This window comes from Dysidea avara, chromosome 3, assembly GCF_963678975.1.
Source record: "Dysidea avara chromosome 3, odDysAvar1.4, whole genome shotgun sequence".
NCBI lineage: Eukaryota > Metazoa > Porifera > Demospongiae > Dictyoceratida > Dysideidae > Dysidea > Dysidea avara.
Window position 1 is genome coordinate 30,148,625 of NC_089274.1, and position 22,410 is coordinate 30,171,034.

Consider the following 22,410-nt stretch of genomic DNA (forward strand, 5'->3'; position numbering starts at 1 on the left):
TTTCTTTGTGTCGGTTACTTGACAGCCAGAGCATGTATCATGTATTGAGGTACTTTAGCAAATTCAGTGCTCATCGTGTGGCAACTCCTAAGATCGCTACTACAGTACATGCTTTTACGTGAGTCTTTAACCACACTAGTGCTACAGTGCTACATTCCTGTCAAAACCACAATCAGCTGTGTTGCATGTTAATTCCAAAAGTTATTAACCAACCTGAATTCAATCTCCACTTTTTCAACTCACTGAGCCCTCTTTGGGCACTGTTTTGCATAAGCAAACAATATGCATAGCTATATATATATATTATATAGTATATATAATTTTATGTTTTCACAAGTGTGTTGTTTAGGTAAACTTTGTGTTAATGCAATACGTCTGCATCAAGGTCTTCTGTATTAGTCTATTAGAACATAGACACTGGCAATATAGATGATGCTGCTGCCCAGCAGTGTATCCTATCCTCAGAGTGGATATCATGTAAAGAGTAGCTGGATCCAGTTACTTCATCTGTTTATCTTTTTCATACGTGACAACATATGGCCTTGCCATTTTTACACAGGCTTTTAGGTCATGCTTGCGGTCAGTTCATCATTTATGATGGCTGTTTTCTGTTTAGAGTAGTGAATATGATATTGGGTAGCTAACAACTCTCAGTTTGTGGTTTGTACTGTGATTTTAATGCTTGCATGCCGTAATATAAATTAGGCAGTTGCTATTCGCACAGTCACGTGTGAATAGAATAAAGCTATTCGCACGGTCACATGCAAATAGCACAGAGCTATTCATACATTACCGTGCCAGTATTTATTCTAGGATTTCTTATTTGGGGGGGGGGGGGGGGGGGGGGGGGTGACCAGGTGAAAACCTACATATAGTTGTCCAAGTTCACAATTATGTTAAAAAGTTGAAATAATAAGCTGTTTAGTCATTTAAGGCTGTGTCATCAGTGTTGATTTTGATTTTAGTGTGATTCTATGGTTGGTAGAGCTTGATGCATGGATGTAGTAGTGATGACATAATGATGTAATATTTTTATATGCTATGTATGCTATTAGTAGTCTGTTGAATAAAAAGTTTGTGTGAGATCATGTATTGACCATTATTGTATGATACCACCAATCACTAGCAAATTAAAAGATCTGTATGGGTGGATGTCTTCCAAGAAACTTAGGCTATATTTGAAATTGAATATTAGGGTATTTTTGTGATTATGATGGAAATTTTTTAAAAATCAGGCTTTCTGAGATTAATCAGTGGGTATATTTGCTGGCTGTGCATGCCAGGGGACACCCATTTTGACAGCTATTTAGAAAAAACTAAGAAACTTGGGCTCTCAGGTATTGAATAGCTATCACGTCAGTAGGAATTTTTGTTGGTTATATATGTACCCTAGGAGACTTTTAAAAATTAGATGATCTGATACTAAATCTGAGAGCATTTTAAGATTGTGTTTGCAATTTTTAACCTGGGAAAATATTAAAACACTCTGAGATTGAATCTGAGAGCATTTTGATAAGTTTTGGGTGTCATTTAAAAAATAAGCTTAACCTTAAGTGTCACTCACAATTTTAGGGGGTGAATCTGAAATTTTAGGGGGAGAAAGTTTCCCCCCTAACAGCCCTAGAATAAACACTACCGTGCGAATAGCCTTGCTCAGAGCTATTCACACGGTTACTAAGGGAAGACATGCAGATGCAGTTGGCATGTGTGTACACATAGATCCTTTACTATGGCATACATCTTCAGGGTGTGTACGTGCATGCGGGAAGTATGATGGATGCGTCACCAAATTTGGTCATGTGAGTCCAAGGACACACCATGCATGCACATCATTTCTCTGCTGTGGACTGCTAGCTGTGGGTTGTGTACTTACATATTATAGCTAACCATCGTAAAACATGCAAGCATGCAAATGTCTCTATGTTAGACACACCTATATAGCTACCAAACTGCATGGTAAAATGCATGAAGTTCATAATCAGTTAGTCAGAGTTTATAACCTGATATGGTAAAATTAATAAGTAGAGATTTAAAAAATAGCACACACTGTAAAGTAGCAGATTAATTAGATCAAAATAATCCAATAGGAGTCATGCAGTCTGAGTCAAAAACATCGCCAAATGCATCCTCACATCCCTTAGTTACAAAACCACATTTCTCCAACAGCATTCATTCTCTTGGCCTCTTCCAACGCAAGAGCGATGCCATTCTACAGTAAATAAAGAAATTTATCATTAGCATACAAGCATAGACAAGGTTGAATTTTACCTTAATTCCATCACATACATCACTTTCATTGTTTCTCCAGTAGAACAAGTAGAATCCCCTTGTTTAGTTATCGAACTGTGGCTAGGGGGTCTACAACTCTGAGGAATCATGACAATGGACAGAATTCGATTCTAAAATTGGAAAAATTTCTGTAATACGACAAGCAGGAGTCAGCACCAGGATTCACTGGGCATTAATTGTCAAATCAAGACAATTGAGCCTATAACACTGCTTGAAGTATCTTAGTTTACTACAGTGGTATATCCCCAGTATATGGAACAGTTAATTGTTTGTTATTTTAGTAGTTTTTCAGTAAACCCGCATCACTGATGTTTTACTGAGAGTTTAAAACTTAGTAAAATAATTATGTTCCATATACTTAAGTTTACTGACACTTTACTATCAGTATAACTACAGTAAGGCATCTTAACAAATTAGTAAACTAAGAACCTTCAAGCAGTGTAATGTGATAGAAAAAAATGACACACACCAGGGGCAGATCCATGCAGACTTTTGGAAAGGGATCAAAATGGCATGCTACACAAAGAAAGAAAAATCCCGCTCAAAGCCACGTGTAGTTTTCGGAGATAAATGAACGGTGTACCATCCGTAAAATAATAACATCACGTGACTGGCGTGCGAATAGCCACTCCGTATTGGCACATCAAAAATTAATTTTAAAATAGCGAGATACGGTTTACCAGACGCATAGACATAAACGTTTTCAATGACATTATACAGTAAGACACCACGAGGAGACGGAACAGAAGAAACGGAGGAAGAGGATTTGTCAGTATCTAACAGTTATTTTCCAGCTTCTAAGCTGTTCGAGTATTGTTGGCCATTGTCTGATCCTGAAGCAGAGTGTTTTATGCTGCAAGAACATGTTAGCGAGTTTCTAGAACTTCGAGCATTTCAAAGAAAATACCCAGGTTAATTTATTTTGTGTGCGTTTAAGTAGATTCTGCAAAACCTGGCTCATGTATATTTGTTACCTTGCACCTATGCTTACACTAAATCCTTTTACATATCAGTCCAGGTATCTAGTTTAGTTTTGAATGAACTAGTGTAAAAGCACTTACAGCAGTACCACCATATAATCTAAATATTTTGAGGAAATTTTTTGCAGATTTCGAGGTTTTGGAATATTTAGACCTTAACCTAAAGCAGTTTGACTGCTCAACCCTGAAAATTTTGTCCCTCAAAATATTTGGGCTATATAGGGTAACTACACTGTACTTCAAAATATTGGCTGCAGTGATGGCCAAATGATTAAGCTATTTGAGGTCCTCTTGCATTAGTTTAAATAAATGCTATAGCTATCTGCAATTGTTCTGCAGATATACAGCGGAGAACATTAGATTATGAAGAACGTAAATATCTTGTGGAAATGGGCTATGTTACTGAAACGCAGAGTAATCTTGGCTTGCTAGCTGTCAAGTCTGATGATGTTATGGCTGTAATGCAAGAAGAGTTTCCTGCAAAGTACAAAGTGAGCTTACAGAAGGAATGCACACTAATGACATCAAGGCTATGCTCACTTTGATGAAAGTGACTTGCTGTTTGAAGTAGGGCTGAGCGATACTGCCATTTTAGTATCACGATCGATACTGAAGCCACTATTCACGATACTGAATAGTTCACAATACTTATGAATAAGTCAATCATAGCTGCTGCTACATACTGTATTGCTCAGCATTCCTGCAGGAAGTCCTTATAGGTGATAGTAAACTAGCCACTATCATTCTTGTTTACAGTAACAATTATTGTAACACATGCTTTGAGGTTATGTTGTGGTGTTCACACCTCTCTGCAGGGAAAACCAGGTGGGTGGACTTTATCACTTACAAGGATTCTTAGCCTAGTACAGTATAACAAATGGATTTTTAATGACAGTAATGTACAGGCATGGTATCACGATAGTTAATAACAAAATATTGCGATATCGATACTTTCAAAATATCGCGATATATCGCTAAAACGGTAGTATCGCTCAGCCCTAGTTTGAAGTGAAACCACTTTCCCAGGATACATCTCAATGTATATATACTGGTGTAAATTCCTTTGATCTGAGGTGAAAGTGGTATTACATATGAAATTAAGTTTAAATGAGTTACACAGTACATGTATTACAGTATTAAAGAAATTTAAGCTATTTGATTTTTGTCAGGTCTGAACTATGCAGCTACCAACACAGCTGATCTGTAAAACATGTGTATGTACTATACCACACATACTGTATCTTGTTAGGAATACACTGAGCATCTTAATCAGAAGTACTTAGATGTTGCAGTACAGCAAAATTCTGAGCTATCCAAGCAGATATCTCTTTCCCAAGAGGAGGTAATGTGTGTTTTTTTTTTGTATATTTTGTACACCTGTAGTAGCACATATTGCTGTATTAAAGTTGGTAATTTTGACGTACAACTGTATGCTGTATAATCTGCCACAGTGATTTTTCGAGAAATCCAACCCAGAGGTGGCAATTCAAGGTATTCTACCATCAAAGGGGGGATCAGCTAGGTGGGGTCTGAGCATGATTCCCAGGGTTTTTTTTTAAATTGGCATCACAAGATAGAATCTGGAAGCAAGTTTCAATAAGGTTAACCCATGCATAAACATTTATACATAAACATTCATACATGGTTTCCCATGGGAGTCTGAGGGCATTCCCACATGAAGGAAAACAGGTAGTATGAGATTGAATTTGAAAGTAATTTCAACAAAACTAAATCGCTAAAGTTTTGATAGGAAAAGTAGACGAGCATGCACAACCATTTAAACATGCTTCACCAGGGTGGTGCATCAGTAGGGTGGGAAATCAATAAGAGCGGCAAAGAAAAACAATCTGATGGTAACTTCATCCAAAATACTGTATACGTACAAATTTTCAAGGCACATAATTTTCACAGATTAACAAAGATTTTCATGGTTTTGTTTTCTAGGATCACTCATTTCTTCTATTAAAAAGCATAGAGCTCCTATTAACCCTGATAATAGTTAATTTTCACAGATGAAAATTTTGCAGCAGCCAAGTAACTACAAAATCTGCAAAAATTGTGTCCCTCAAAATTTGTACGTATTCAGTACAAGTGTACTGAACTGCCAATACTGCAAACAAATACACTTCAGCAGGCTTTTATATAGTCGAGAGTCTAATTCACTTAGACACATGTGGATATAATCAAAAACTAATTACCTTCAATACTGTTATAGAATTCATCCTTCTGTTAGTGTTGTAAATTTTGTTCTATCTTGTGATAGTAGCAGGAAGTGAGACAGAAGGGCAGTTAATTCCAGCAAGAGGGAGCAAAATTCCCCTCCTTTCTCTCCCCCCCTTTCCTCCCCTAAAAACTGTGCCATAAAGTATGAATATAGTATTAAGTGTTAGTGTATGTTTTAATTCTTTACATATTTCTTATGAGTACATTTTGCTGTTTGTAATGTATGTATGTACGTACATTAAATTTGGTGTACTGTAATTTTTACCATATGTTAGTAAGTTATCGTTACAAGCTGTGCTTACATAGGACAATTTCATATTGCACATTTTCTCTTTGTATATATGACCACAGTTTTTAAAAGATACTGATTATAAAACTGCAGTTAGAAATGCTGTGCAGCAAGTATCTGAATACAATGGCAAATTACTAAACAACCGGTGGACTAATTACTATGACGGACAAACTAGGGTATGTACAGCAAGCATTGATTATAACGTTTGATCAGTGAGGTGTACACTACAGTACATACTACAATGTAGTGGAAGTTGTAAGCTGCACTGCACATGATGCTTTATTCTCTATTATAATAGATAATTCATCAACCAGTAAGAAATCCTGTTGATAAAGGTTGTAAGGTAAAGTGTCGATATCCTGTTGCTCTTATACCAGGACAGTACCAAGAAATGTATAGAAAGTGAGTTTCCACTTTGTTAACATTTTTCTAAGGCAAAAAATGAGTGCTTGGAATGAGCATGTATCATAAGAAATTTTGGTGAAAGAAAAATTTGATGAATTTGAGTTAAATTTTAATTTGTCAACATGCTGCATGTCCATAAATGCCCCTAAAAGTATGTGATTAGATTTAATATTTAATTCATCAATACTGATGAAGTGCAGATTCATCAAATTTTCCTTTCATCAAAATCTTTTGTTGTACGATAGTACAGATTATTAGCACTGGTACTTGCCCCGTGATGCAGAAGTTGCCCTAGTGAATATGTTATATACATTCAAGTAGGATGATAGATTGCAACTGGTGCCTATGAATGCCCACGTGCAGAACTTTATTTGCCTATAGTTTTTCATATACTTAACTAAGAAAAACAACTAAGCTTTAAACTTTCTAAATGTATAGAGTATCAGTCTGTTCATGATCAGATTTTTATCGTGTTCTGTAAGTTAGCACCTGGCTTGAAGAGCACTACAAACCCAATCATGACTGATGAAGAGACCTACTATAGTCTTGCTTAAGGATGGCTGATAATTCTGTACAAATGTAGTTGTCCGCAAATTGAGAGGTGAGTGTGTAATGGTTTAATGATGAAACTCTCCACCTTTTTCGTGTAAAGCAACATCTCTATCGCAAAATGAAACACACTAATTCTGATGCAAATACTCTGCCCTATGGACCAGCACAAAAGTCAAGTCATTGTGACCAATACAGGGGCATGGGGGACTGGTACCTTTATTAAAGGAATCAGGATTGACCATCAAGTGCAATTCCATCTACACCAATCAGCAGACATGAAGGCAACCTGTAGTTGCTGTATGTACATGCTGAAGAACCCAAGTTATCAACATACATGACTACCTGCACGAAGGAGTACTTATAAATATACAATGTTAGAAGGTCATTCATGATTACTTATATTGTTGATGATGAACTGTACCTGCTGCATGATGACTCTATGCAATACTTGGATGTGGGAACAAACTCCATACAAAGTTTTAACAATTCATTTTCATCCAAATATCATTATACAATCACATGCAAGGATTTTTTTTATATGCACTAAGTATGGTGCTGTGAACTAGCATGTGCAAGTATGCATTTTTGCATGTTTCAGTGCACATACTGTATCTCAAGTGTTTCACATACTGTTACATTGTGTTTGTACTGTAGGTATACTACAGCAGAGTTGAGATGCTTACCCATTAATACAGTACTGGATAAGCCACAAACTCAGTCAGCCAGTGTGATTATATCCTCTAACTCAGCACATTGTACTACTGCTACTACTACTACTACTACTACTATTGCTACCAATAGCAAAGCCACTACTGCTACTACCACTGTTGCAAGTCATAAGCTTGATATTAATCAGAGGTTAATAACTACAGATGCCACTAAGGTACAGTGTATGTACAATATTTTAGTGTGTTTTAATCTTTGTGTGTTGTAGAAGTTCAATGAATCTGATACCCCTGTTAGGAAGAGACCAGGTTTACCTAAAGTACAGTCTGTATATGTATGTATGTATGTACATGAAAACAAATACCTTATATTATGTACTGTTTGTATGTATGCATGAATGCATGTATGTGCTTGTCTTATTTAGCGGTGTTGGGGTTGTTGTGGTTCCGTGACCCCTCTCCGTGAGACCTGGACAGTCCTCCTGCGGATTACTAGCCCTGCCTCAGGAGGATTTGCCTCAATCACCTGAGTAGTGCTTAGGCATCCCAGTGCTGATTTTCTGGGTGACTAATTGTTTTGCATGGCTGCTGTAGGCTTTGGCTTTGCTTTGTTATGTTATGTTATGTATGTATGTATGTACCTGTATGTATGTATGTACCTGTATGTATGCATGTATGTATGTATGTATGTATGTATGTATGTATGTATGTATGTATGTATGTATGTATGTATGTATGTATGTATGTATGTATGTATGTATGTATGTATGTATGTATGTATGTATGTATGTATGTATGTATGTATGTACAGTAGAACCTCAGTTATCCAGACCCCACTTATCCAGATTCTCAGTTAACCGAACTACGGAAATGACTGCTCTATTAGAGTAGTGATTGTTCTATTAGGGTAGTTGATAATTTGTAAGGTTATTTATGCAGTTTCAGAGATATGGACTTTTCAGACCTATGGACCACCCCTGGTCCCAAGAGGTTCGGATAACTGAGTGTGTGTATGTATGTACGTATGTATTTATGTATGTACATGTGTATGTATGTATGCAACACTTTCACACCTTAGATCAAAGGAACCGCTTGGCTACATTTTGTGTGTAGCCCAGATACAAAATGTATATCTGGTCAGCAATTATATAGACATTAAGGTCACATGTGGGGATCGATTTAATGCTCACACTATTAGTATGCATTACCTGGATTTTGCCATGAAAAACACTCAGATGGAGAGAGTTTTGTTATCCTTGCTATCCTATAAATTGAGAAACATTGGGCTAAGGTGAGAACTAGTGCTGTAGCTTATTCACCAAGCGTTTCTGCACGTTTCTATTCTACAAGCAAGCTTACCTATCTAGGCCTTTAGTAAACTCTGCAATTATTCCATAAACGATTTGATAGCACTAAACAAAACATTAAACTCGCATAACCGAAATTCTCTGTGATATCTCTAGTTCATCATAACTGAACATAACCAGCTGCTGACCCATAATTGAAATTTTTAGACATGCATATATAATACTGTATATCCGGTGGTTACACTCATTTAACTGTAACATGGGGCATTTGGTTGCCCACAGGCCTGTGACCATTAGACTGTCGGGCGTACATATAGGCAAAGCCCTTATGCTGATGTCACAACTATTCCATGTATGTGTATATGCTTTGTAGTTTAAGTATGTATTTGTTTGTTTTAGACATTATCTTCAATAAAAAGGCTGCGTGCAACACTTTGTCATATTTGTTATAAAACATCTAATTTAAAAGGTCTTCCTGAAGCTTTATTGCACTGCTCTAAATGTGCCAATGGAGGTTTGTATGTACATATTTATGTACAGTACATGTGTGTATTACCCACGTGTACGTTGTATAAGTACTGTATAGCATTCAAGTTACAATTCAAAGCTTATCAGTTACAGTAGGCCACTTCAGCTAAATCTTTTTGTTTCTCAGGACCTAATGACCCTTTGTTTTTTGGTACAAAATATTCAGTCGTCACATTTTCAGTAGAGGTGTCCATCACAATGTGAAGATTTTACCATATAGCAGGCTATTGATGAGTGACACAGCAATATGGTTGACATGCAGATCATTTTTCAGGTATTTTTATTATTGGGGACCTATCAACCCGTACTTAGCTAAGTTTGGTCTAAGAAACCTAAGATTCAGTTAAAATTGTTACATAACTCAGTAATTTTAATATACTTACACTGGTTTACTATTTGACAGGTTGTATAGGTATCTTAGTAAGTATATTACACTAACAGTGCTTTTACACAAAACAATTATCTATACATGTATACCATGCAATATACAGGTGTATGTAGTTGTACAGTATTTTACTGTAGGTGTGTCTGTACTGTAGTGCATCCATCATGTCTGCAAATGAGTTTGAAGACGGCTAAGGCAGCTAAACATTACAACTGGCAGTGCTTGGAATGTAAAACATGCTCTATTTGTGAGGACCCTGGAGAAGAGGTCAGATTTAATTTAATTAAGGTTAACTAGTTGAATAAGGTTACAGCGACTATTCCAAATTGACTACTACTCAATGCTTGAAAACGATGTTTAAGCCCACATTGATTGTGACACCAGCTACTATTAAAGGTGTGGCATTTAACCAAGGAAATACGGTAATAGGCTATTTATATACAGTAGCAAATGTGTATAATACACTATATACAAGTGCGGAATCTACATTATATAAACAGAAAGCATTACTTGTTAATATGGTCATATTGTACAAGATCTGTGAAATATAGCTACTATTTTATGTAGACGAGTTGCATTAGCTTTTACAGTTACTGACAGTTTCATTTAGTGTTGCTTTGCCCACCCACTCGGTAAACCATAAATTACCCCTGCTGACAAGTGTTAACATCATAACATAACCTCAAAGCATGTGTAAACATGTGATTGTAATAACTGTTATTGTAAGACAGGATGTTGATGGTCACTTTGGTACCACCCTAAGGCTCAACAGGCATGTTTAGTACCATAATGTCTGCAAATTTACAATCAGACAATAACTGGTCAATATCCAATTATTCACCTTCCAATAACCGGTTTTAGTAAACTCTGCAGGTTCACAGCACTAGTTACATTGAATGGTTAGTTCCGTTATTGTCTGTATTTATCATACAATATGGTAGTACTGTACAGTAGGGATCATGGAAGTTTGGATTTCTTGCCCTTCAATATCACCAAAATACAGCCTTCACTTTTCCTTCAAAACAGCTTGGCGGTATTGATTAAACATAATCAAGCCTGAAAGTGCCTTCAGAGTGACCCAAAACCTAACTCTACTTAACTCTGACTAACTGTTTCCTTCAGCCAAGCTATTGCTAATACTATGGACTTGTGTTCAATGTCGCTTTGGCCTGAGATGAGCTGGGAGATAATTTAGATAAAAAGATTAGCTAGATATCTGTAAGATAATGAATTTGCTTATCAAGATAAAACAATATTGGTGGTTCCCTAGACTCTGGGCTTCAAACTGACATAATCCTCTTGGACCTATCCAAAGTGTTTGACAAAATCCGCTTATAGTAAATTTTCGTATCTATTGTAAATCAACCACAGTCAGATGAAAACTTGTGGAAAGGTGTCTAACTAGTTGGGGAAGTGCCGAAGTGATAAAAATTTTGACTTAACAAGTACTACGTGACTTTATGTCAACAAATATGTAAAACTGTGTTTACAAAACTGTCTTATGGTGTCACATCATTATTGAGACAATATCGACTATCGGGATAAAATGGTTGTCACTTATCGAGATATAGGTTTTACCATTATCGCACAGCCCTAGTGGAGTTATCTTTGTCCTCCGTTTTGTCCTATTTCTTTCTCGAAGGTGTTGATTTGTGGTAGAGTGCAAGCTGGCTTTTACAAGAATCTTCCATAATTTCCATAGTGAGTGGATTGATTTGTTCTTAGTTTGTAACACTGTACATATATGATGGATGAAAATGAAAATGAGGCAGAATAGCCATTCACTTTCCAGTAATTGATAATCGGAGTACATTTACAGTAATCACAGCAGTTTCCGTAGTGACTGGATTGATTGCAGAGGCGCTTCTTGCATTGCTCTTTGTTTGTAGTGCTGTATAACGGATGGAACAAAGCTGGAAACAAAGCAAAATGGCAACAACACTTTCCAGTAATTGATATAGTTGGGGCATGCATTCAGTCAGATCGGAGCCATTCTTTCACTATAACAAAAATAAGTTAACACACTAGTACAATTAGCAATTAAGAATGTAGTAGTAAGAGGTAGCAAAACAAGTTATATGTAGTAATGGTATTACAACATAGCTATGTAGGAAAATCCTACTTTGACATTGAGCAGATGGCGGTGCAACATGCCAATGTAGGGATTTTCCCACATATCTATGTTGTAATACATTTATCACTGGAACCCTAATTCATTCTTATATTAACAATTTTTTTAAATTGTACCAATGCATCAAGATGCTGTATATATGTACATGTAAATGAAATCCAACTGCTATCCTCCTTTCTATTATGAATGGCATGATTTACATAAACTTCAGTTCACGTACATACATATCGTATGGATGGTGGCATCATTGCTTGCTATATATAGTGAACATGCTTGTTTTACAACTGTAGTGCTTTAGAATAAAAACAAATATAACGTGCAAATGTAATTAACTCAAATGTTTGTAGTAATATTAAGTTGCGGAGGCTATATATCAAGGAAAATGTAACACAAAAATTGCTATGAATGATTAGAAACTATCCTGTTACTATCCAGATAGTAAATTATTATCCAGATAATGTGGTTATCTGTTTCAGCCTTAATACCTACAATGTACATGTGTAGGATAAGATGATGTGCTGTGATACATGTGATAGAGGTTATCATTCATTTTGTGTTGGCCTAAAAGAAATTCCTTCAGGTGAGATATTTTTACATTACAGCAGTTTGTTTGTCTAGTTATCTATCCTATCCTATCTATCTATCTATCTATCTATCTATCTATCTATCTATCTATCTATCTATCTATCTATCTATCTATCTATCTATCTATCTATCTATCTATCTATCTATCTATCTATCTATCTATCTATCTATCTATCATCTATCTGTCTACTTGTTACAGTATGTCAGCAGTAGTCAATTAACTAGGGGAGTATATAAATCATCCCATGATAATGTATAATTTGTTTGATTGCAATACAAAAGGTTATACAGAAATGAATGAATCTAATTATCTTCATGTACTTGTGGGAAGCAGGGCTCTGTGATATACCTATAATTAGTCATCCCGAGGTACTAATAGAGCCACTATACGTACAATATATGGAGACCTAAAACTGAAACTGTGATACTGAAATATTGAAAGTACTGAATATATAGTAGTAATATGATGTTGTGTCATTAAAATATTCGGCATGCTTACAGTATGTGCAAAAAAAAGTTTGCCTTTCCACTTACTACAGTAAATACCTCTTAGACCAATATTGTTTTTATTTATGGGCAGTACTTGTATTTAGTAATACCATACCAAGGTATTATTTTAACTATATACCAAATAAAGATTTTCAGCAATACTGCAGAGCCTGGCCCCTTGTGGGAAGTGCAACAGCAAGGTAGCTTCCATTTGTGGCATGGTAAGAAAAGTTTGTACTATTATCAATTCTAGGGCCATGTACATGACTTACTGCAATGTGTTACTTTTATTGAATGTGATTTTGTAGTATGCACTGTATGTCTTAATTCTTGTTTCAGGTCATTGGTTATGTTCACTGTGCACCTCAAGTGATAATTAAAGATTTACATATAACTTCAACTACATAGATATTATATAAGGGACAATGACATTTACAGTAATATACAATGTGACTTTGTATACTTTTACAAACTCATTCCTACTCACATTAAAATGTCTTTGAATACCCTGTGCTTACATTTTGTAGCATTTCACCATGCACTTATAACTACAGTTAAGCAACAGTATTTCTTTGTGATCATTTACCGAATTTTGGTATGTTGCACCATTCCTTGCTCAAGTATCCTAGACCTTGAGTATTTAAAGCCACTGTTTGTATCAAGTATACCATTTGAAGTGAAGTGGTATGATCAGGATGAAGTTCTTTAAGCCTAGATCATCTAGAGTGTCGCCGATGGCTGTGTCATCACCTTCTGTCACCATTTCTGAACAAAGTGATAGCAGATATAAGTCCAAGTTTAGTCTGTCAACCACATGGGTGAAAGTGAAGGAGTTATTTACTACCCTGGTCAATGATAAGCAACAAATATCAAGATCAGAGTTTGAAAGGGCGTTTCAAGATTGGATTGTTCCACAGATGCAAACAAAAAGCATATTTTTTCTTTTGCTCAGTGTCCTATGTGTTTCATTTGGCTTTTCAGTATTTGTCAGAGGGGATGATAAGATGTTTGATGACATAACTGAATTGAGCTTTTCGCTATCCCTGTCAGTGATGCCATATATCTTTTCTTGCAGTGGCTTTATTTTTCTTGTAATTCCATTTTTTCCTCAAGTTGTTGAACAACAGGAGCATTATGTGATAGCATTCCTATGGTTAATAGGAATGGTGTTTGTGCCTGCTGGAAGCATTCTAGTGAATGTCAGCGAGTATGGTGCTAGTAACATGGTTTCACTGCTGTTGTATGCGCATGTGCTGTCACTTACTCTTCTGTACTATCATCAAGGGATTGTTAAAACATTGTTAGCTTCAGGAGGTGCCTTCATTTTTGTTATCATCTGCAACTCATTCATTACTGTTGGCTTACAGTATCACCTATCTGAAACATTACAGTGGCAGGTACATGATACACATGTGTTGTATGTAAGAAGTAATAATACCCATATACATCTGTATGTAACTAGTGTGTGACACTTGATCATTCATTATATGCAAGTAACAGTCATTGCATGAAAAGTGCTAAACATAATGTACAGTATAGTGCAACGGGGGAATTTTGACAGTTCATCAATTTCATACTATCACCAGAATGGTAAGGCTTTATATGTGACCAAATTTTGGAGACTCACCCTTATTGTTGATACACATGTGTTGTATGTAAGAAGTAATAATACCCATATATATCTGTATGTAGCTAGTGTGTGACACTTGATCATTCATTATAATATGGCAAACTTGTTATAAACTAAACCTGCTACTAATACGCTGTCTTTACTTTTATTCTTCAACTAAATTATCATCAGCCATTTCTTTCTTTAGATACTCACAGATATTTTTATTCACTCATCATTCTCAGTTGTCAATTTGATTATTCACTTTTTGAAGAAGAGGCAACAAGCCCGGGCTAACAAAGAGTATGATGAAGCTACAGCAATACAAGATGATATTCAAAAACAAGTTAACAATCAGGTATGCATGTATTGTATTGTATTAACAGGGATTGTAGATGTGCTTGTCATGCCTTTTTCAACCAGGCACTAAAATTGACTTCCATATCTGTAAGTCTGTCCACACACCCACATAAGCAAACAAGCTTTAAGCTATAGAATATAATAATAATAAAACATTTGTTTAATGAACAACAGCTGTTTACAAACTGTGTTGAAAGTTAGCTTTCCTATAAGCAGATTTTGTCATGTTTGCTTAAAGGGAGTATGGCCCACAACTGAAACCACTTAAAAAGGGCTTGCATAATGACTAAATACCAGGCCTTGTAAGCTACCATGTATAGCATACCATGATAGACCAACTAAACAGCTATTAAGACACTGTACTACATTTGTGATTTAAAGTGGTTTGTTCAAGGTATACTTCCTTAGCAATACATATTTCATGAATTACAAAATACATTCAATTCAAGTTTAAGGTGCCCAGTTTTAGAAGCTGCTATGATATTGACGTACTAGGCCATAAAACTCTATCTTTGTATGCACATGAGTACAAGCTTACATTTAGTGACTTGTTTTTCTGTATGTCTAGTGTATATTCACATAACATTTTATCATGTACGTATGTAATAGTTGTAGCACGGGCATGAGGGCATACATAGCCCGAATGCCCTATGTTACAGCCAATATGTAACACTTATTAGGCTGATAGCCTGTACAGGCGATCAATCATCCAAGCCAATACGAGTGCAGCCACTGGATGTATTATATATGTATACCTAAAATTTTCGATTATGGGTCAGCAGCTGGTTACGTTTGGTTATGATAAACGGACATATCCAGAAATATCATGGAGAATTTTGGTTTTGCGAGTTTATTGTTTTTTATAAGTGCTATTGAATTGTTTATGGAAAAAGGACAGAGTTCACTAAAGGCCTAGACAGGTAAGCTTGCTTGTAGAGTGGTTACTCCGTGCAGAGTAGTAGCTTTGTGGTGGGGGCGTGTCCGTATTCGAAAATGTGCAAAAATGATCAATAAATAAGCAATAGTGCTAGTTTTCACCTTAGCCCAATGTTTTTCAACTCATAGGATGGTGAGGATAACAAAATGTTCTCCATCTGAGTAGTTTTCATGACAAAATCCAAGCCGTGCATCCTAATCACGTGAGTATTAATTGATCCCCACAATCGATTTTGGCCTCGATGTCTATATAATCACTGCCCAATTGTAGCCTGGGCAGCTCCTTTGATCTGAGGTGTGAAAGTGATACATTTTATAGTCATAACATGGGCATGAGTGGTCTGCCTGATATGTCCACCCTCGGGCCTGCAGCCCTCGTACTTTGGGTGGACATATTAGACAGACCATGAGTGGCTGTATTACAACTATTATGTAACACTTCTATTGCAGGCTAATAGCCTACCAGGTGATTAACCACTCATGCCAATATGAGTGTAACCACTGGATTCATAATACAGTATGATAGTACTGTATACAGCCCCTGTAGGTGTGAGAGTAGCCCTTGAAAAACATCACCCACAAACCAGCCTGATGACAACGAGGCAATATTGGTTAGGTAAAACTAAGCCAAAACAAGCCTCCAGATTGAACCAAAACACTTTCAACAAGTTGCTATGGATTTTTTTAAAATTATTAAATGGAATTTTCTGCTGACTGACTGAGTAACTGACTGAGTAACTGACTGATTTTGTCACTGTTCGACGTTTCTTCAGCCAGACACGTGCTTTTGACATACCACAGTACATACAATGCATTCTTCACAGATTTGCTAGTGTCCTCCTTTGCGTCCCATTATCTTTGCTGACAGCAAAAAGTGTTGATTTGGCGGTAGTGCATATGATGGCTTGAATGTCGTAGCAGAAATCGTTCATATTTTTCATGGTGGCTACTTTGATTGCAGAGGTGCTCTTCGAACAGTTCTTGATTCGTAGTGTTGTTTAACGGGTTGGACATAGCTGACAACAAAGTGTAATGGATACTTCATTTTTCAGATGATAATTAGTAGCTGGGGTGCGCGGCACCATTTCTTTCTTTTGATGCTGCATGCGTGGGTTCACCAGCCATAATAATTTTTAAAAAGGTAAACAAGCACACAAGAAGATTTACTAGAGTAGGGACCATAGCACATCGATAAAAAGTACTGAAACAAGCTGGAGTAGTGCACGATATTAAATCACAGTAAAACAATAAGAAGTGTTATATCCCTACTGTGCTCAAGATGCACAGTAGGGATATAACACTTTTTATTGTTTTATTGTGATTTAATATCGTGCACTACTCCAGCTTGTTTCAGTACTTTTTATCGATGTGCTATGGTCCCTACTCTAGTTGAAAATTCCAAATTTTTCTGTGTACTTGTAAAATAATACCGTAATCACAGGGTAATCACAGGGTTATAATATGGGATAATATCAGATATGTATAACCTAAAATCCTTTGATCTGCCCACGCAAAGTGCTACATACTGTTTTACTGCACATTTTATTTGTACGTGTGTGTGTGTGTGCTTGCTGAGAAAATGTATCGATTCATTTGTGTGTCACGTTTATATCATCTAGGATAGATTGCTAAACTCCATCTTACCCAGACAATATGCTGAGAAAATAAAGTACACTGAAATTACTGCTGGACAGTTCAGATCTCTTCACATGGAGCAATTTGAGGATGTTAGGTTTGTGGCATATCTGTATGTAAGGCATAGTAGACAAATTGCATAATAACCAGAGGAGGTACGACACACTTTAAGCGCTATCCATGTTAATTGCATGTTTCTACTTCTAAACTGATGCTTACTCTGGCTTTACGGGAGTATGGAGACCTTGAATACAATTTCCAGTGCTATCTCTTCCATTGTTTCCGTTTGTGTTCCATTTCGTACGGTGAGCTCTTCAATCACGTGATGACGTCTCCAATCGCCCTGTATATATATATATATATTAAAATCAAACCGGTGGGGTTCAGTGGGGTTCACTGCACCATTAAATTACGTATAAGAAAAGCTTTCAATTGGCACCAAGATTTCAATGAAACTGTTCTAAAGTTGATTTTTAATTGCTCTGCACAAATCTTATATGCGCTTACGTGAGTGTGTCGTACCTTCTCTGCATAATAACTATTAAGACATGAATAACAAGTGTTGACCCTAGACCAGAATTATGCATTGTTGTGATTGAGTAAAAAAGTTCACATAATTGTATAGGTCATGAGATTTGCAAATTACAATTTTAAGTTTGTGATATTCCTAAGTCTTATAAGTATATGTAAAGGTTACTCCTTCTGGGCAATCACATACATAATGTATAGGAAACCACAATCTTATCTCATGACCTATATATGCTATCTTTCAGATCATGAAGCAGTTACCTTAAACATTCACTCCTACAAAAGTGCAAAATTCAGGTTGCTATGGGCAATAGTTATTGTTTTCAGTACGTCTTATCATGCAATTCGTACAAGTGCATATATATATTAATTATAAGAGTACATGTACTGCTGTGCAATGCACGTGTGTACTCTTGTATACCTTATTTATTTATTTATTTATTTAGCATCCTCTTTGCTGACATAAAAGGGTTTACTGCTCTGTCATCAAATTGCACTGCACAAGAACTTGTTCACACTCTTGATGAATTGTTCTCACAGTTTGATAGAGTTGCAGAGGTGAGCATTACATTGGTGAATAAGTACTGTGGGGTACATGTATGCAGAATACAGTGTATGTGTAGTATTATACATTATGATAGATACAGGGGACACCAGGTGGAGCACCATATGGCCTACACACAGACTTGGGCATAAGCTTTGTTAGTGACTTGACCTAGCTAACCTACCAAAAGAAAGCTGTTAGGATAAGGGAGGAAACTGGCTGCTCCTAGTGGGCCCCTGATGCTAGCACCACCTGCAGGCACCACTTGCTTGTAGGTGGTCTCCTTTTGGGGCACTGATTGGGTTGTATTTTTAGCAATTTTGAAATACATCGCAATGTACGTACATGTACATTATGATACATTTCAATAAACATTGTTAATAAAAAAGTTAAGAGAAAAGTACAGGTTATGAGGTACATGTACATACAGGTACAGTATGTCCACCTGTGACTCCTGGATTAACAAGCCAATGTTATAATGGCTGGACAGTTTTGGCCTGTAATAGAAGTCGAGCAGAAATATTGCATTTTAGTACATCTATATTCAGAATTATGGTGGAATGTAAGAGTGTATTGATATTGGTTTAATTATTCCTAACCATTACAATTCCACTGTGAGGTCATGGATTATAGGTATTTCTTCCATCAAGTTCACTAATGATGATTGAGCTGCACCTGTAATTACATGAGTTTGGTAAATGTGATAGATTTTAAAACTAACTAGTGAACTTTTAGTTTGACAAATTATACATGTGCACTCTGAAAAGAAATTGCACACTGCAAACAGAAATGTACACATACACAGATACTGTATCTGTATGCTATAGGTAAATGTGTATGTAGGAGAAATGGCTATATAGATTTCAAGTAATCTTATATACTTGTCAATATATTTCTTTTTACCTTGCAACTGCTCTGCACTACCCTTTTTTTAAAGTGATGAAAAATGCATTGTAGAGACTAGTTACACAAGTCTCAGGGGCGGTGGAGCAGGCCAAAGAATGAAGGGGCCAGGCCAGCTGTAAGCTGAAGACCAAAAAAAAAGGTAACTATCTGTTGACAAAAATAGCTGCCCTCCACCAACTATATCTCCTTATTTATTACTACACATACATAGCTATGTAGCTAAGTACATCTCCACCGCTTATGACAAGTCTTATTATTCATTTAGATGCATTTTATTTTGTGAATAACAGGTATTGGAGTGAACTGCACAAAATGATGGTTGTTTTGCTACTATTCTAGAATTATATTATCTATTATTGACTTTTGGTGTGATTAATTCCTGCAATGTGGAGCATTAAATTCTAATCTGGCATTTCCAGCAGAAATCATCAAACAAAATTAAAATCACATATAGCCATTTTTACACACATGTACATAGCATGTTATGTTATGTGTTCTTTAGCTCTATATGAATTTTTTGTTAGTTGAATTCTTGTGTTCGGATCAAAATTCTTGGTGACTGTTACTTCTGTGTAAGTGGATTACCTGAAAAGAGAAGAGATCATGCTGTGTGCTGTATTGAAGTTGGCCTGGAGATGATGGGCATAATCAAGTAAGATCTATGTATACACACATTTATTAATTTGTACATCCAATGGGATTGCTGGCTGTGGTTGACAGAGATAAATAGTGTGAGCTCTGATTCCATACCAGTTATTAAAGCATTAGAAGTCAATATAGTTGAGTTTAGGTTGAATGCAGAATCTCAGCTACTGCATGTGCTGCTTGGCACATTGGATCATCTCATTTCTGAGTCTAGGAGTTTTTCTGTATTCAACACAAATTTTAGAGTCAATATTCTGACTCCGTCCATTTACAGGCATTAGCCTTGAATTAGTTAACAATTTAAATAGAAGGTGTTTGCATAAAGCTTCACATGAACACTGTACTTCACTGCCATGTAAAAAAATGTTTTATTTCTAGAGCTGTTTCAGCAATGGCAGGTGTGGATTTGAACATGAGAGTTGGAATACATTCTGGATCAGTATTGTGTGGTTTGGTGGGATTAAGCAAGTGGCAGTTTGATGTTTGGTCTAACGATGTTACCTTGGCTAACAACATGGAATCGGCTGGAGTACCAGGGCAAGTTGCTTTTTTGGGTAGATTGCTGTACTGGCATACATAACAAAACACAACACCAGAACATTGCATGGAAGTGACATATATCAAGTGTTACAGTTTTGTAAGGATCTTACACAACTCCAGTTCAAGTCCCAGTTCAAATCCTAGGGGATTTCTTCCTTCCTTTGTCCCATTTTCTGTTTCACCTTGTTGGTAGTTACTGTAGGTTAAGTCTCTAGCTCCTGTTTGTTAGGTTTCAGGGGGTAGGTAATCCAAGCTGCAGCACACTTTGCTGTCAAACCTTCAGTGCTGGCCACTGTAAGGCTCTAATAGCAATAACAACCAACAATCATGGTTCTATCCCAGAAAAAGTTCTTGGAAATCTTGCAAGATGTATTAATGTATTACTGTAATTTTTCTCATTCATTACATGCATGTATAGTACTGTACATTATCCAGGGTATTTAGAAACCTTCATTACAGCTCAAACGCAACATCGTCTCACGAGAGTGTGAATGATTGACAAACTCGCTAATTAAAGTATGTGGCACATGTTTTGCTTGCAAGTATTACGGGTAATTTGCGAGTTTTTTAATCGCTCGCACCTTTGTGAGACGACGTTGCATTTGAGCAGTACCATAGTATCTCAATTTTAACCAAAGTGTTTAAGGTATTGTTTAGAATATGACATAGATAATATAGAGTTCCTTCGAAGTCTTAGTATTAAACCATCACTTCAAATTCAAATTAAAAAAAAAAATACAGGCATGTCCTATATTCTTTGGTACTGTAGACCCCAGTTTGGGGCCTAAGTCTCAAATGTTGCAGGTAATGTGTAAAATTTGGTGTAATATCCAAGGAGGTTTACTGAAACCCCTAGAACCCTCTAGGCATGCAGTTACACTTGTGCTGTAGTGAGTTTTTAACACTATGTACGTATTTGTATATGTAGCCGTGTACATATTTCAAAAGCTACCATTAATTCCTTGAAACAACTCAATGTCATTGGTACTAAGTACTTGGTAGAAGATGGCTATGGAATGAAAAGAAGTGAATACCTAGCTGAAAGAGGCATAGACACCTATTTCATCACAAGGAATGTAAGCTACATAATTTTGTCAGGTACACTATATGTAATCAGTACATCCTAACTATTTTCTCTAAATGACTTAATTTCCATGAAAGGTTTCTTTGTTTGGTTATTTTAAAAAAGGAGTTAACAGTGTGTAATGGTTGGTGATGAAATATTTATTGGCATTGTGAGCACCCTTTTTCTCATTATAAAATTTAACTATATACATCAACTATTTTTGCTTAACACAGCATTGAATATAACACAATTTAAAACGAAGCATGGTAACCTGGGGGATTGATCCACTGTAAGACCAGAAACATCAAATTAAAGGGCTTATAGTTGATGTTGCTGTTTTACTGTTCTTGTACTGTAGGATTATGAAAGTGAAATATTTCAAAATATTGACGAAGATTCAGGGATTATTTCTCTTGGAAGACAAACTGCAGAAATAGACAAATCTAGACAAGACATTGAAGAAATGGACAAAGTTCGTGCAGCACGTACAGTGTGTACGTATATGTGTATCTACCACTTTAGCATGGATGTTCAAACTCACATGTTTCCTGGGAAATATCATGGAAACGTGGTTTGTTCATCGCTTTGATTCTCAACCAGTTCAAAGATACAATACACTTTGGCTCATTACATTAATCGACATGAAACATTTAATTGTGGGTTTGGGTTTACAGGTTTGGCTAGGCTCAATGTAGTTGCTGAATTTTGACTATTTGATACTATACATGATCAGTAAAATAATCATTTGGATGCAAATTTCTACCCACCATGTGTCAGCCATTGAACAGACCATGGAACATTTACATCTAG

At 36.2% G+C, this 22,410-nt stretch overlaps 2 protein-coding genes across 9 annotated transcripts in view; both read left to right on the plus strand.

The window, feature by feature from the left end:
* The first annotated feature begins 2,905 nt into the window (after positions 1 to 2,905).
* LOC136250664 (PHD finger protein 10-like) lies at positions 2,906 to 13,308 on the plus strand. Of its 6 annotated transcripts, XR_010698621.1 has the most exons (12): positions 2,906 to 3,200; positions 3,609 to 3,760; positions 4,519 to 4,611; positions 5,844 to 5,960; positions 6,083 to 6,186; positions 7,396 to 7,624; positions 7,676 to 7,726; positions 9,113 to 9,227; positions 9,781 to 9,893; positions 9,940 to 10,022; positions 12,262 to 12,337; positions 13,171 to 13,216. XR_010698621.1 is itself a non-coding variant. In XM_066042892.1 (11 exons), the coding sequence occupies exons 1-11, from the start codon at positions 2,996 to 2,998 to the stop codon at positions 13,209 to 13,211; spliced, it is 1,296 nt and encodes a 431-aa protein (XP_065898964.1). In that variant the 5' UTR covers positions 2,906 to 2,995; the 3' UTR covers positions 13,212 to 13,308. The 6 variants fall into 6 exon arrangements, 3 of the variants coding, with proteins under 3 accessions (XP_065898964.1, XP_065898965.1, XP_065898966.1); XR_010698622.1 differs by lacking the exon at positions 12,262 to 12,337 and having other exon boundaries at positions 9,940 to 10,048; positions 13,171 to 13,273; XR_010698620.1 differs by lacking the exon at positions 13,171 to 13,216 and having other exon boundaries at positions 9,940 to 10,048; positions 12,262 to 12,339.
* Positions 13,309 to 13,517: 209 nt separating this feature from the next.
* LOC136250663 (adenylate cyclase type 8-like) overlaps positions 13,518 to 22,410 on the plus strand; it is a 36,021-nt gene continuing 27,128 nt past the window's right edge. For all 3 annotated transcript variants that reach the window (XR_010698618.1, XM_066042890.1, XM_066042891.1), the window contains exons 1-8: positions 13,518 to 14,228; positions 14,649 to 14,798; positions 17,356 to 17,468; positions 18,346 to 18,457; positions 19,874 to 20,001; positions 20,373 to 20,531; positions 21,463 to 21,610; positions 21,959 to 22,072. Coding sequence is in view for 2 of the 3 variants with exons in the window: in XM_066042890.1 (XP_065898962.1) it covers positions 13,518 to 14,228; positions 14,649 to 14,798; positions 17,356 to 17,468; positions 18,346 to 18,457; positions 19,874 to 20,001; positions 20,373 to 20,531; positions 21,463 to 21,610; positions 21,959 to 22,072 (1,635 nt within the window). In the remaining variant the exon portion in view is untranslated. The remainder of the gene's footprint in view (positions 14,229 to 14,648; positions 14,799 to 17,355; positions 17,469 to 18,345; positions 18,458 to 19,873; positions 20,002 to 20,372; positions 20,532 to 21,462; positions 21,611 to 21,958; positions 22,073 to 22,410) is intronic.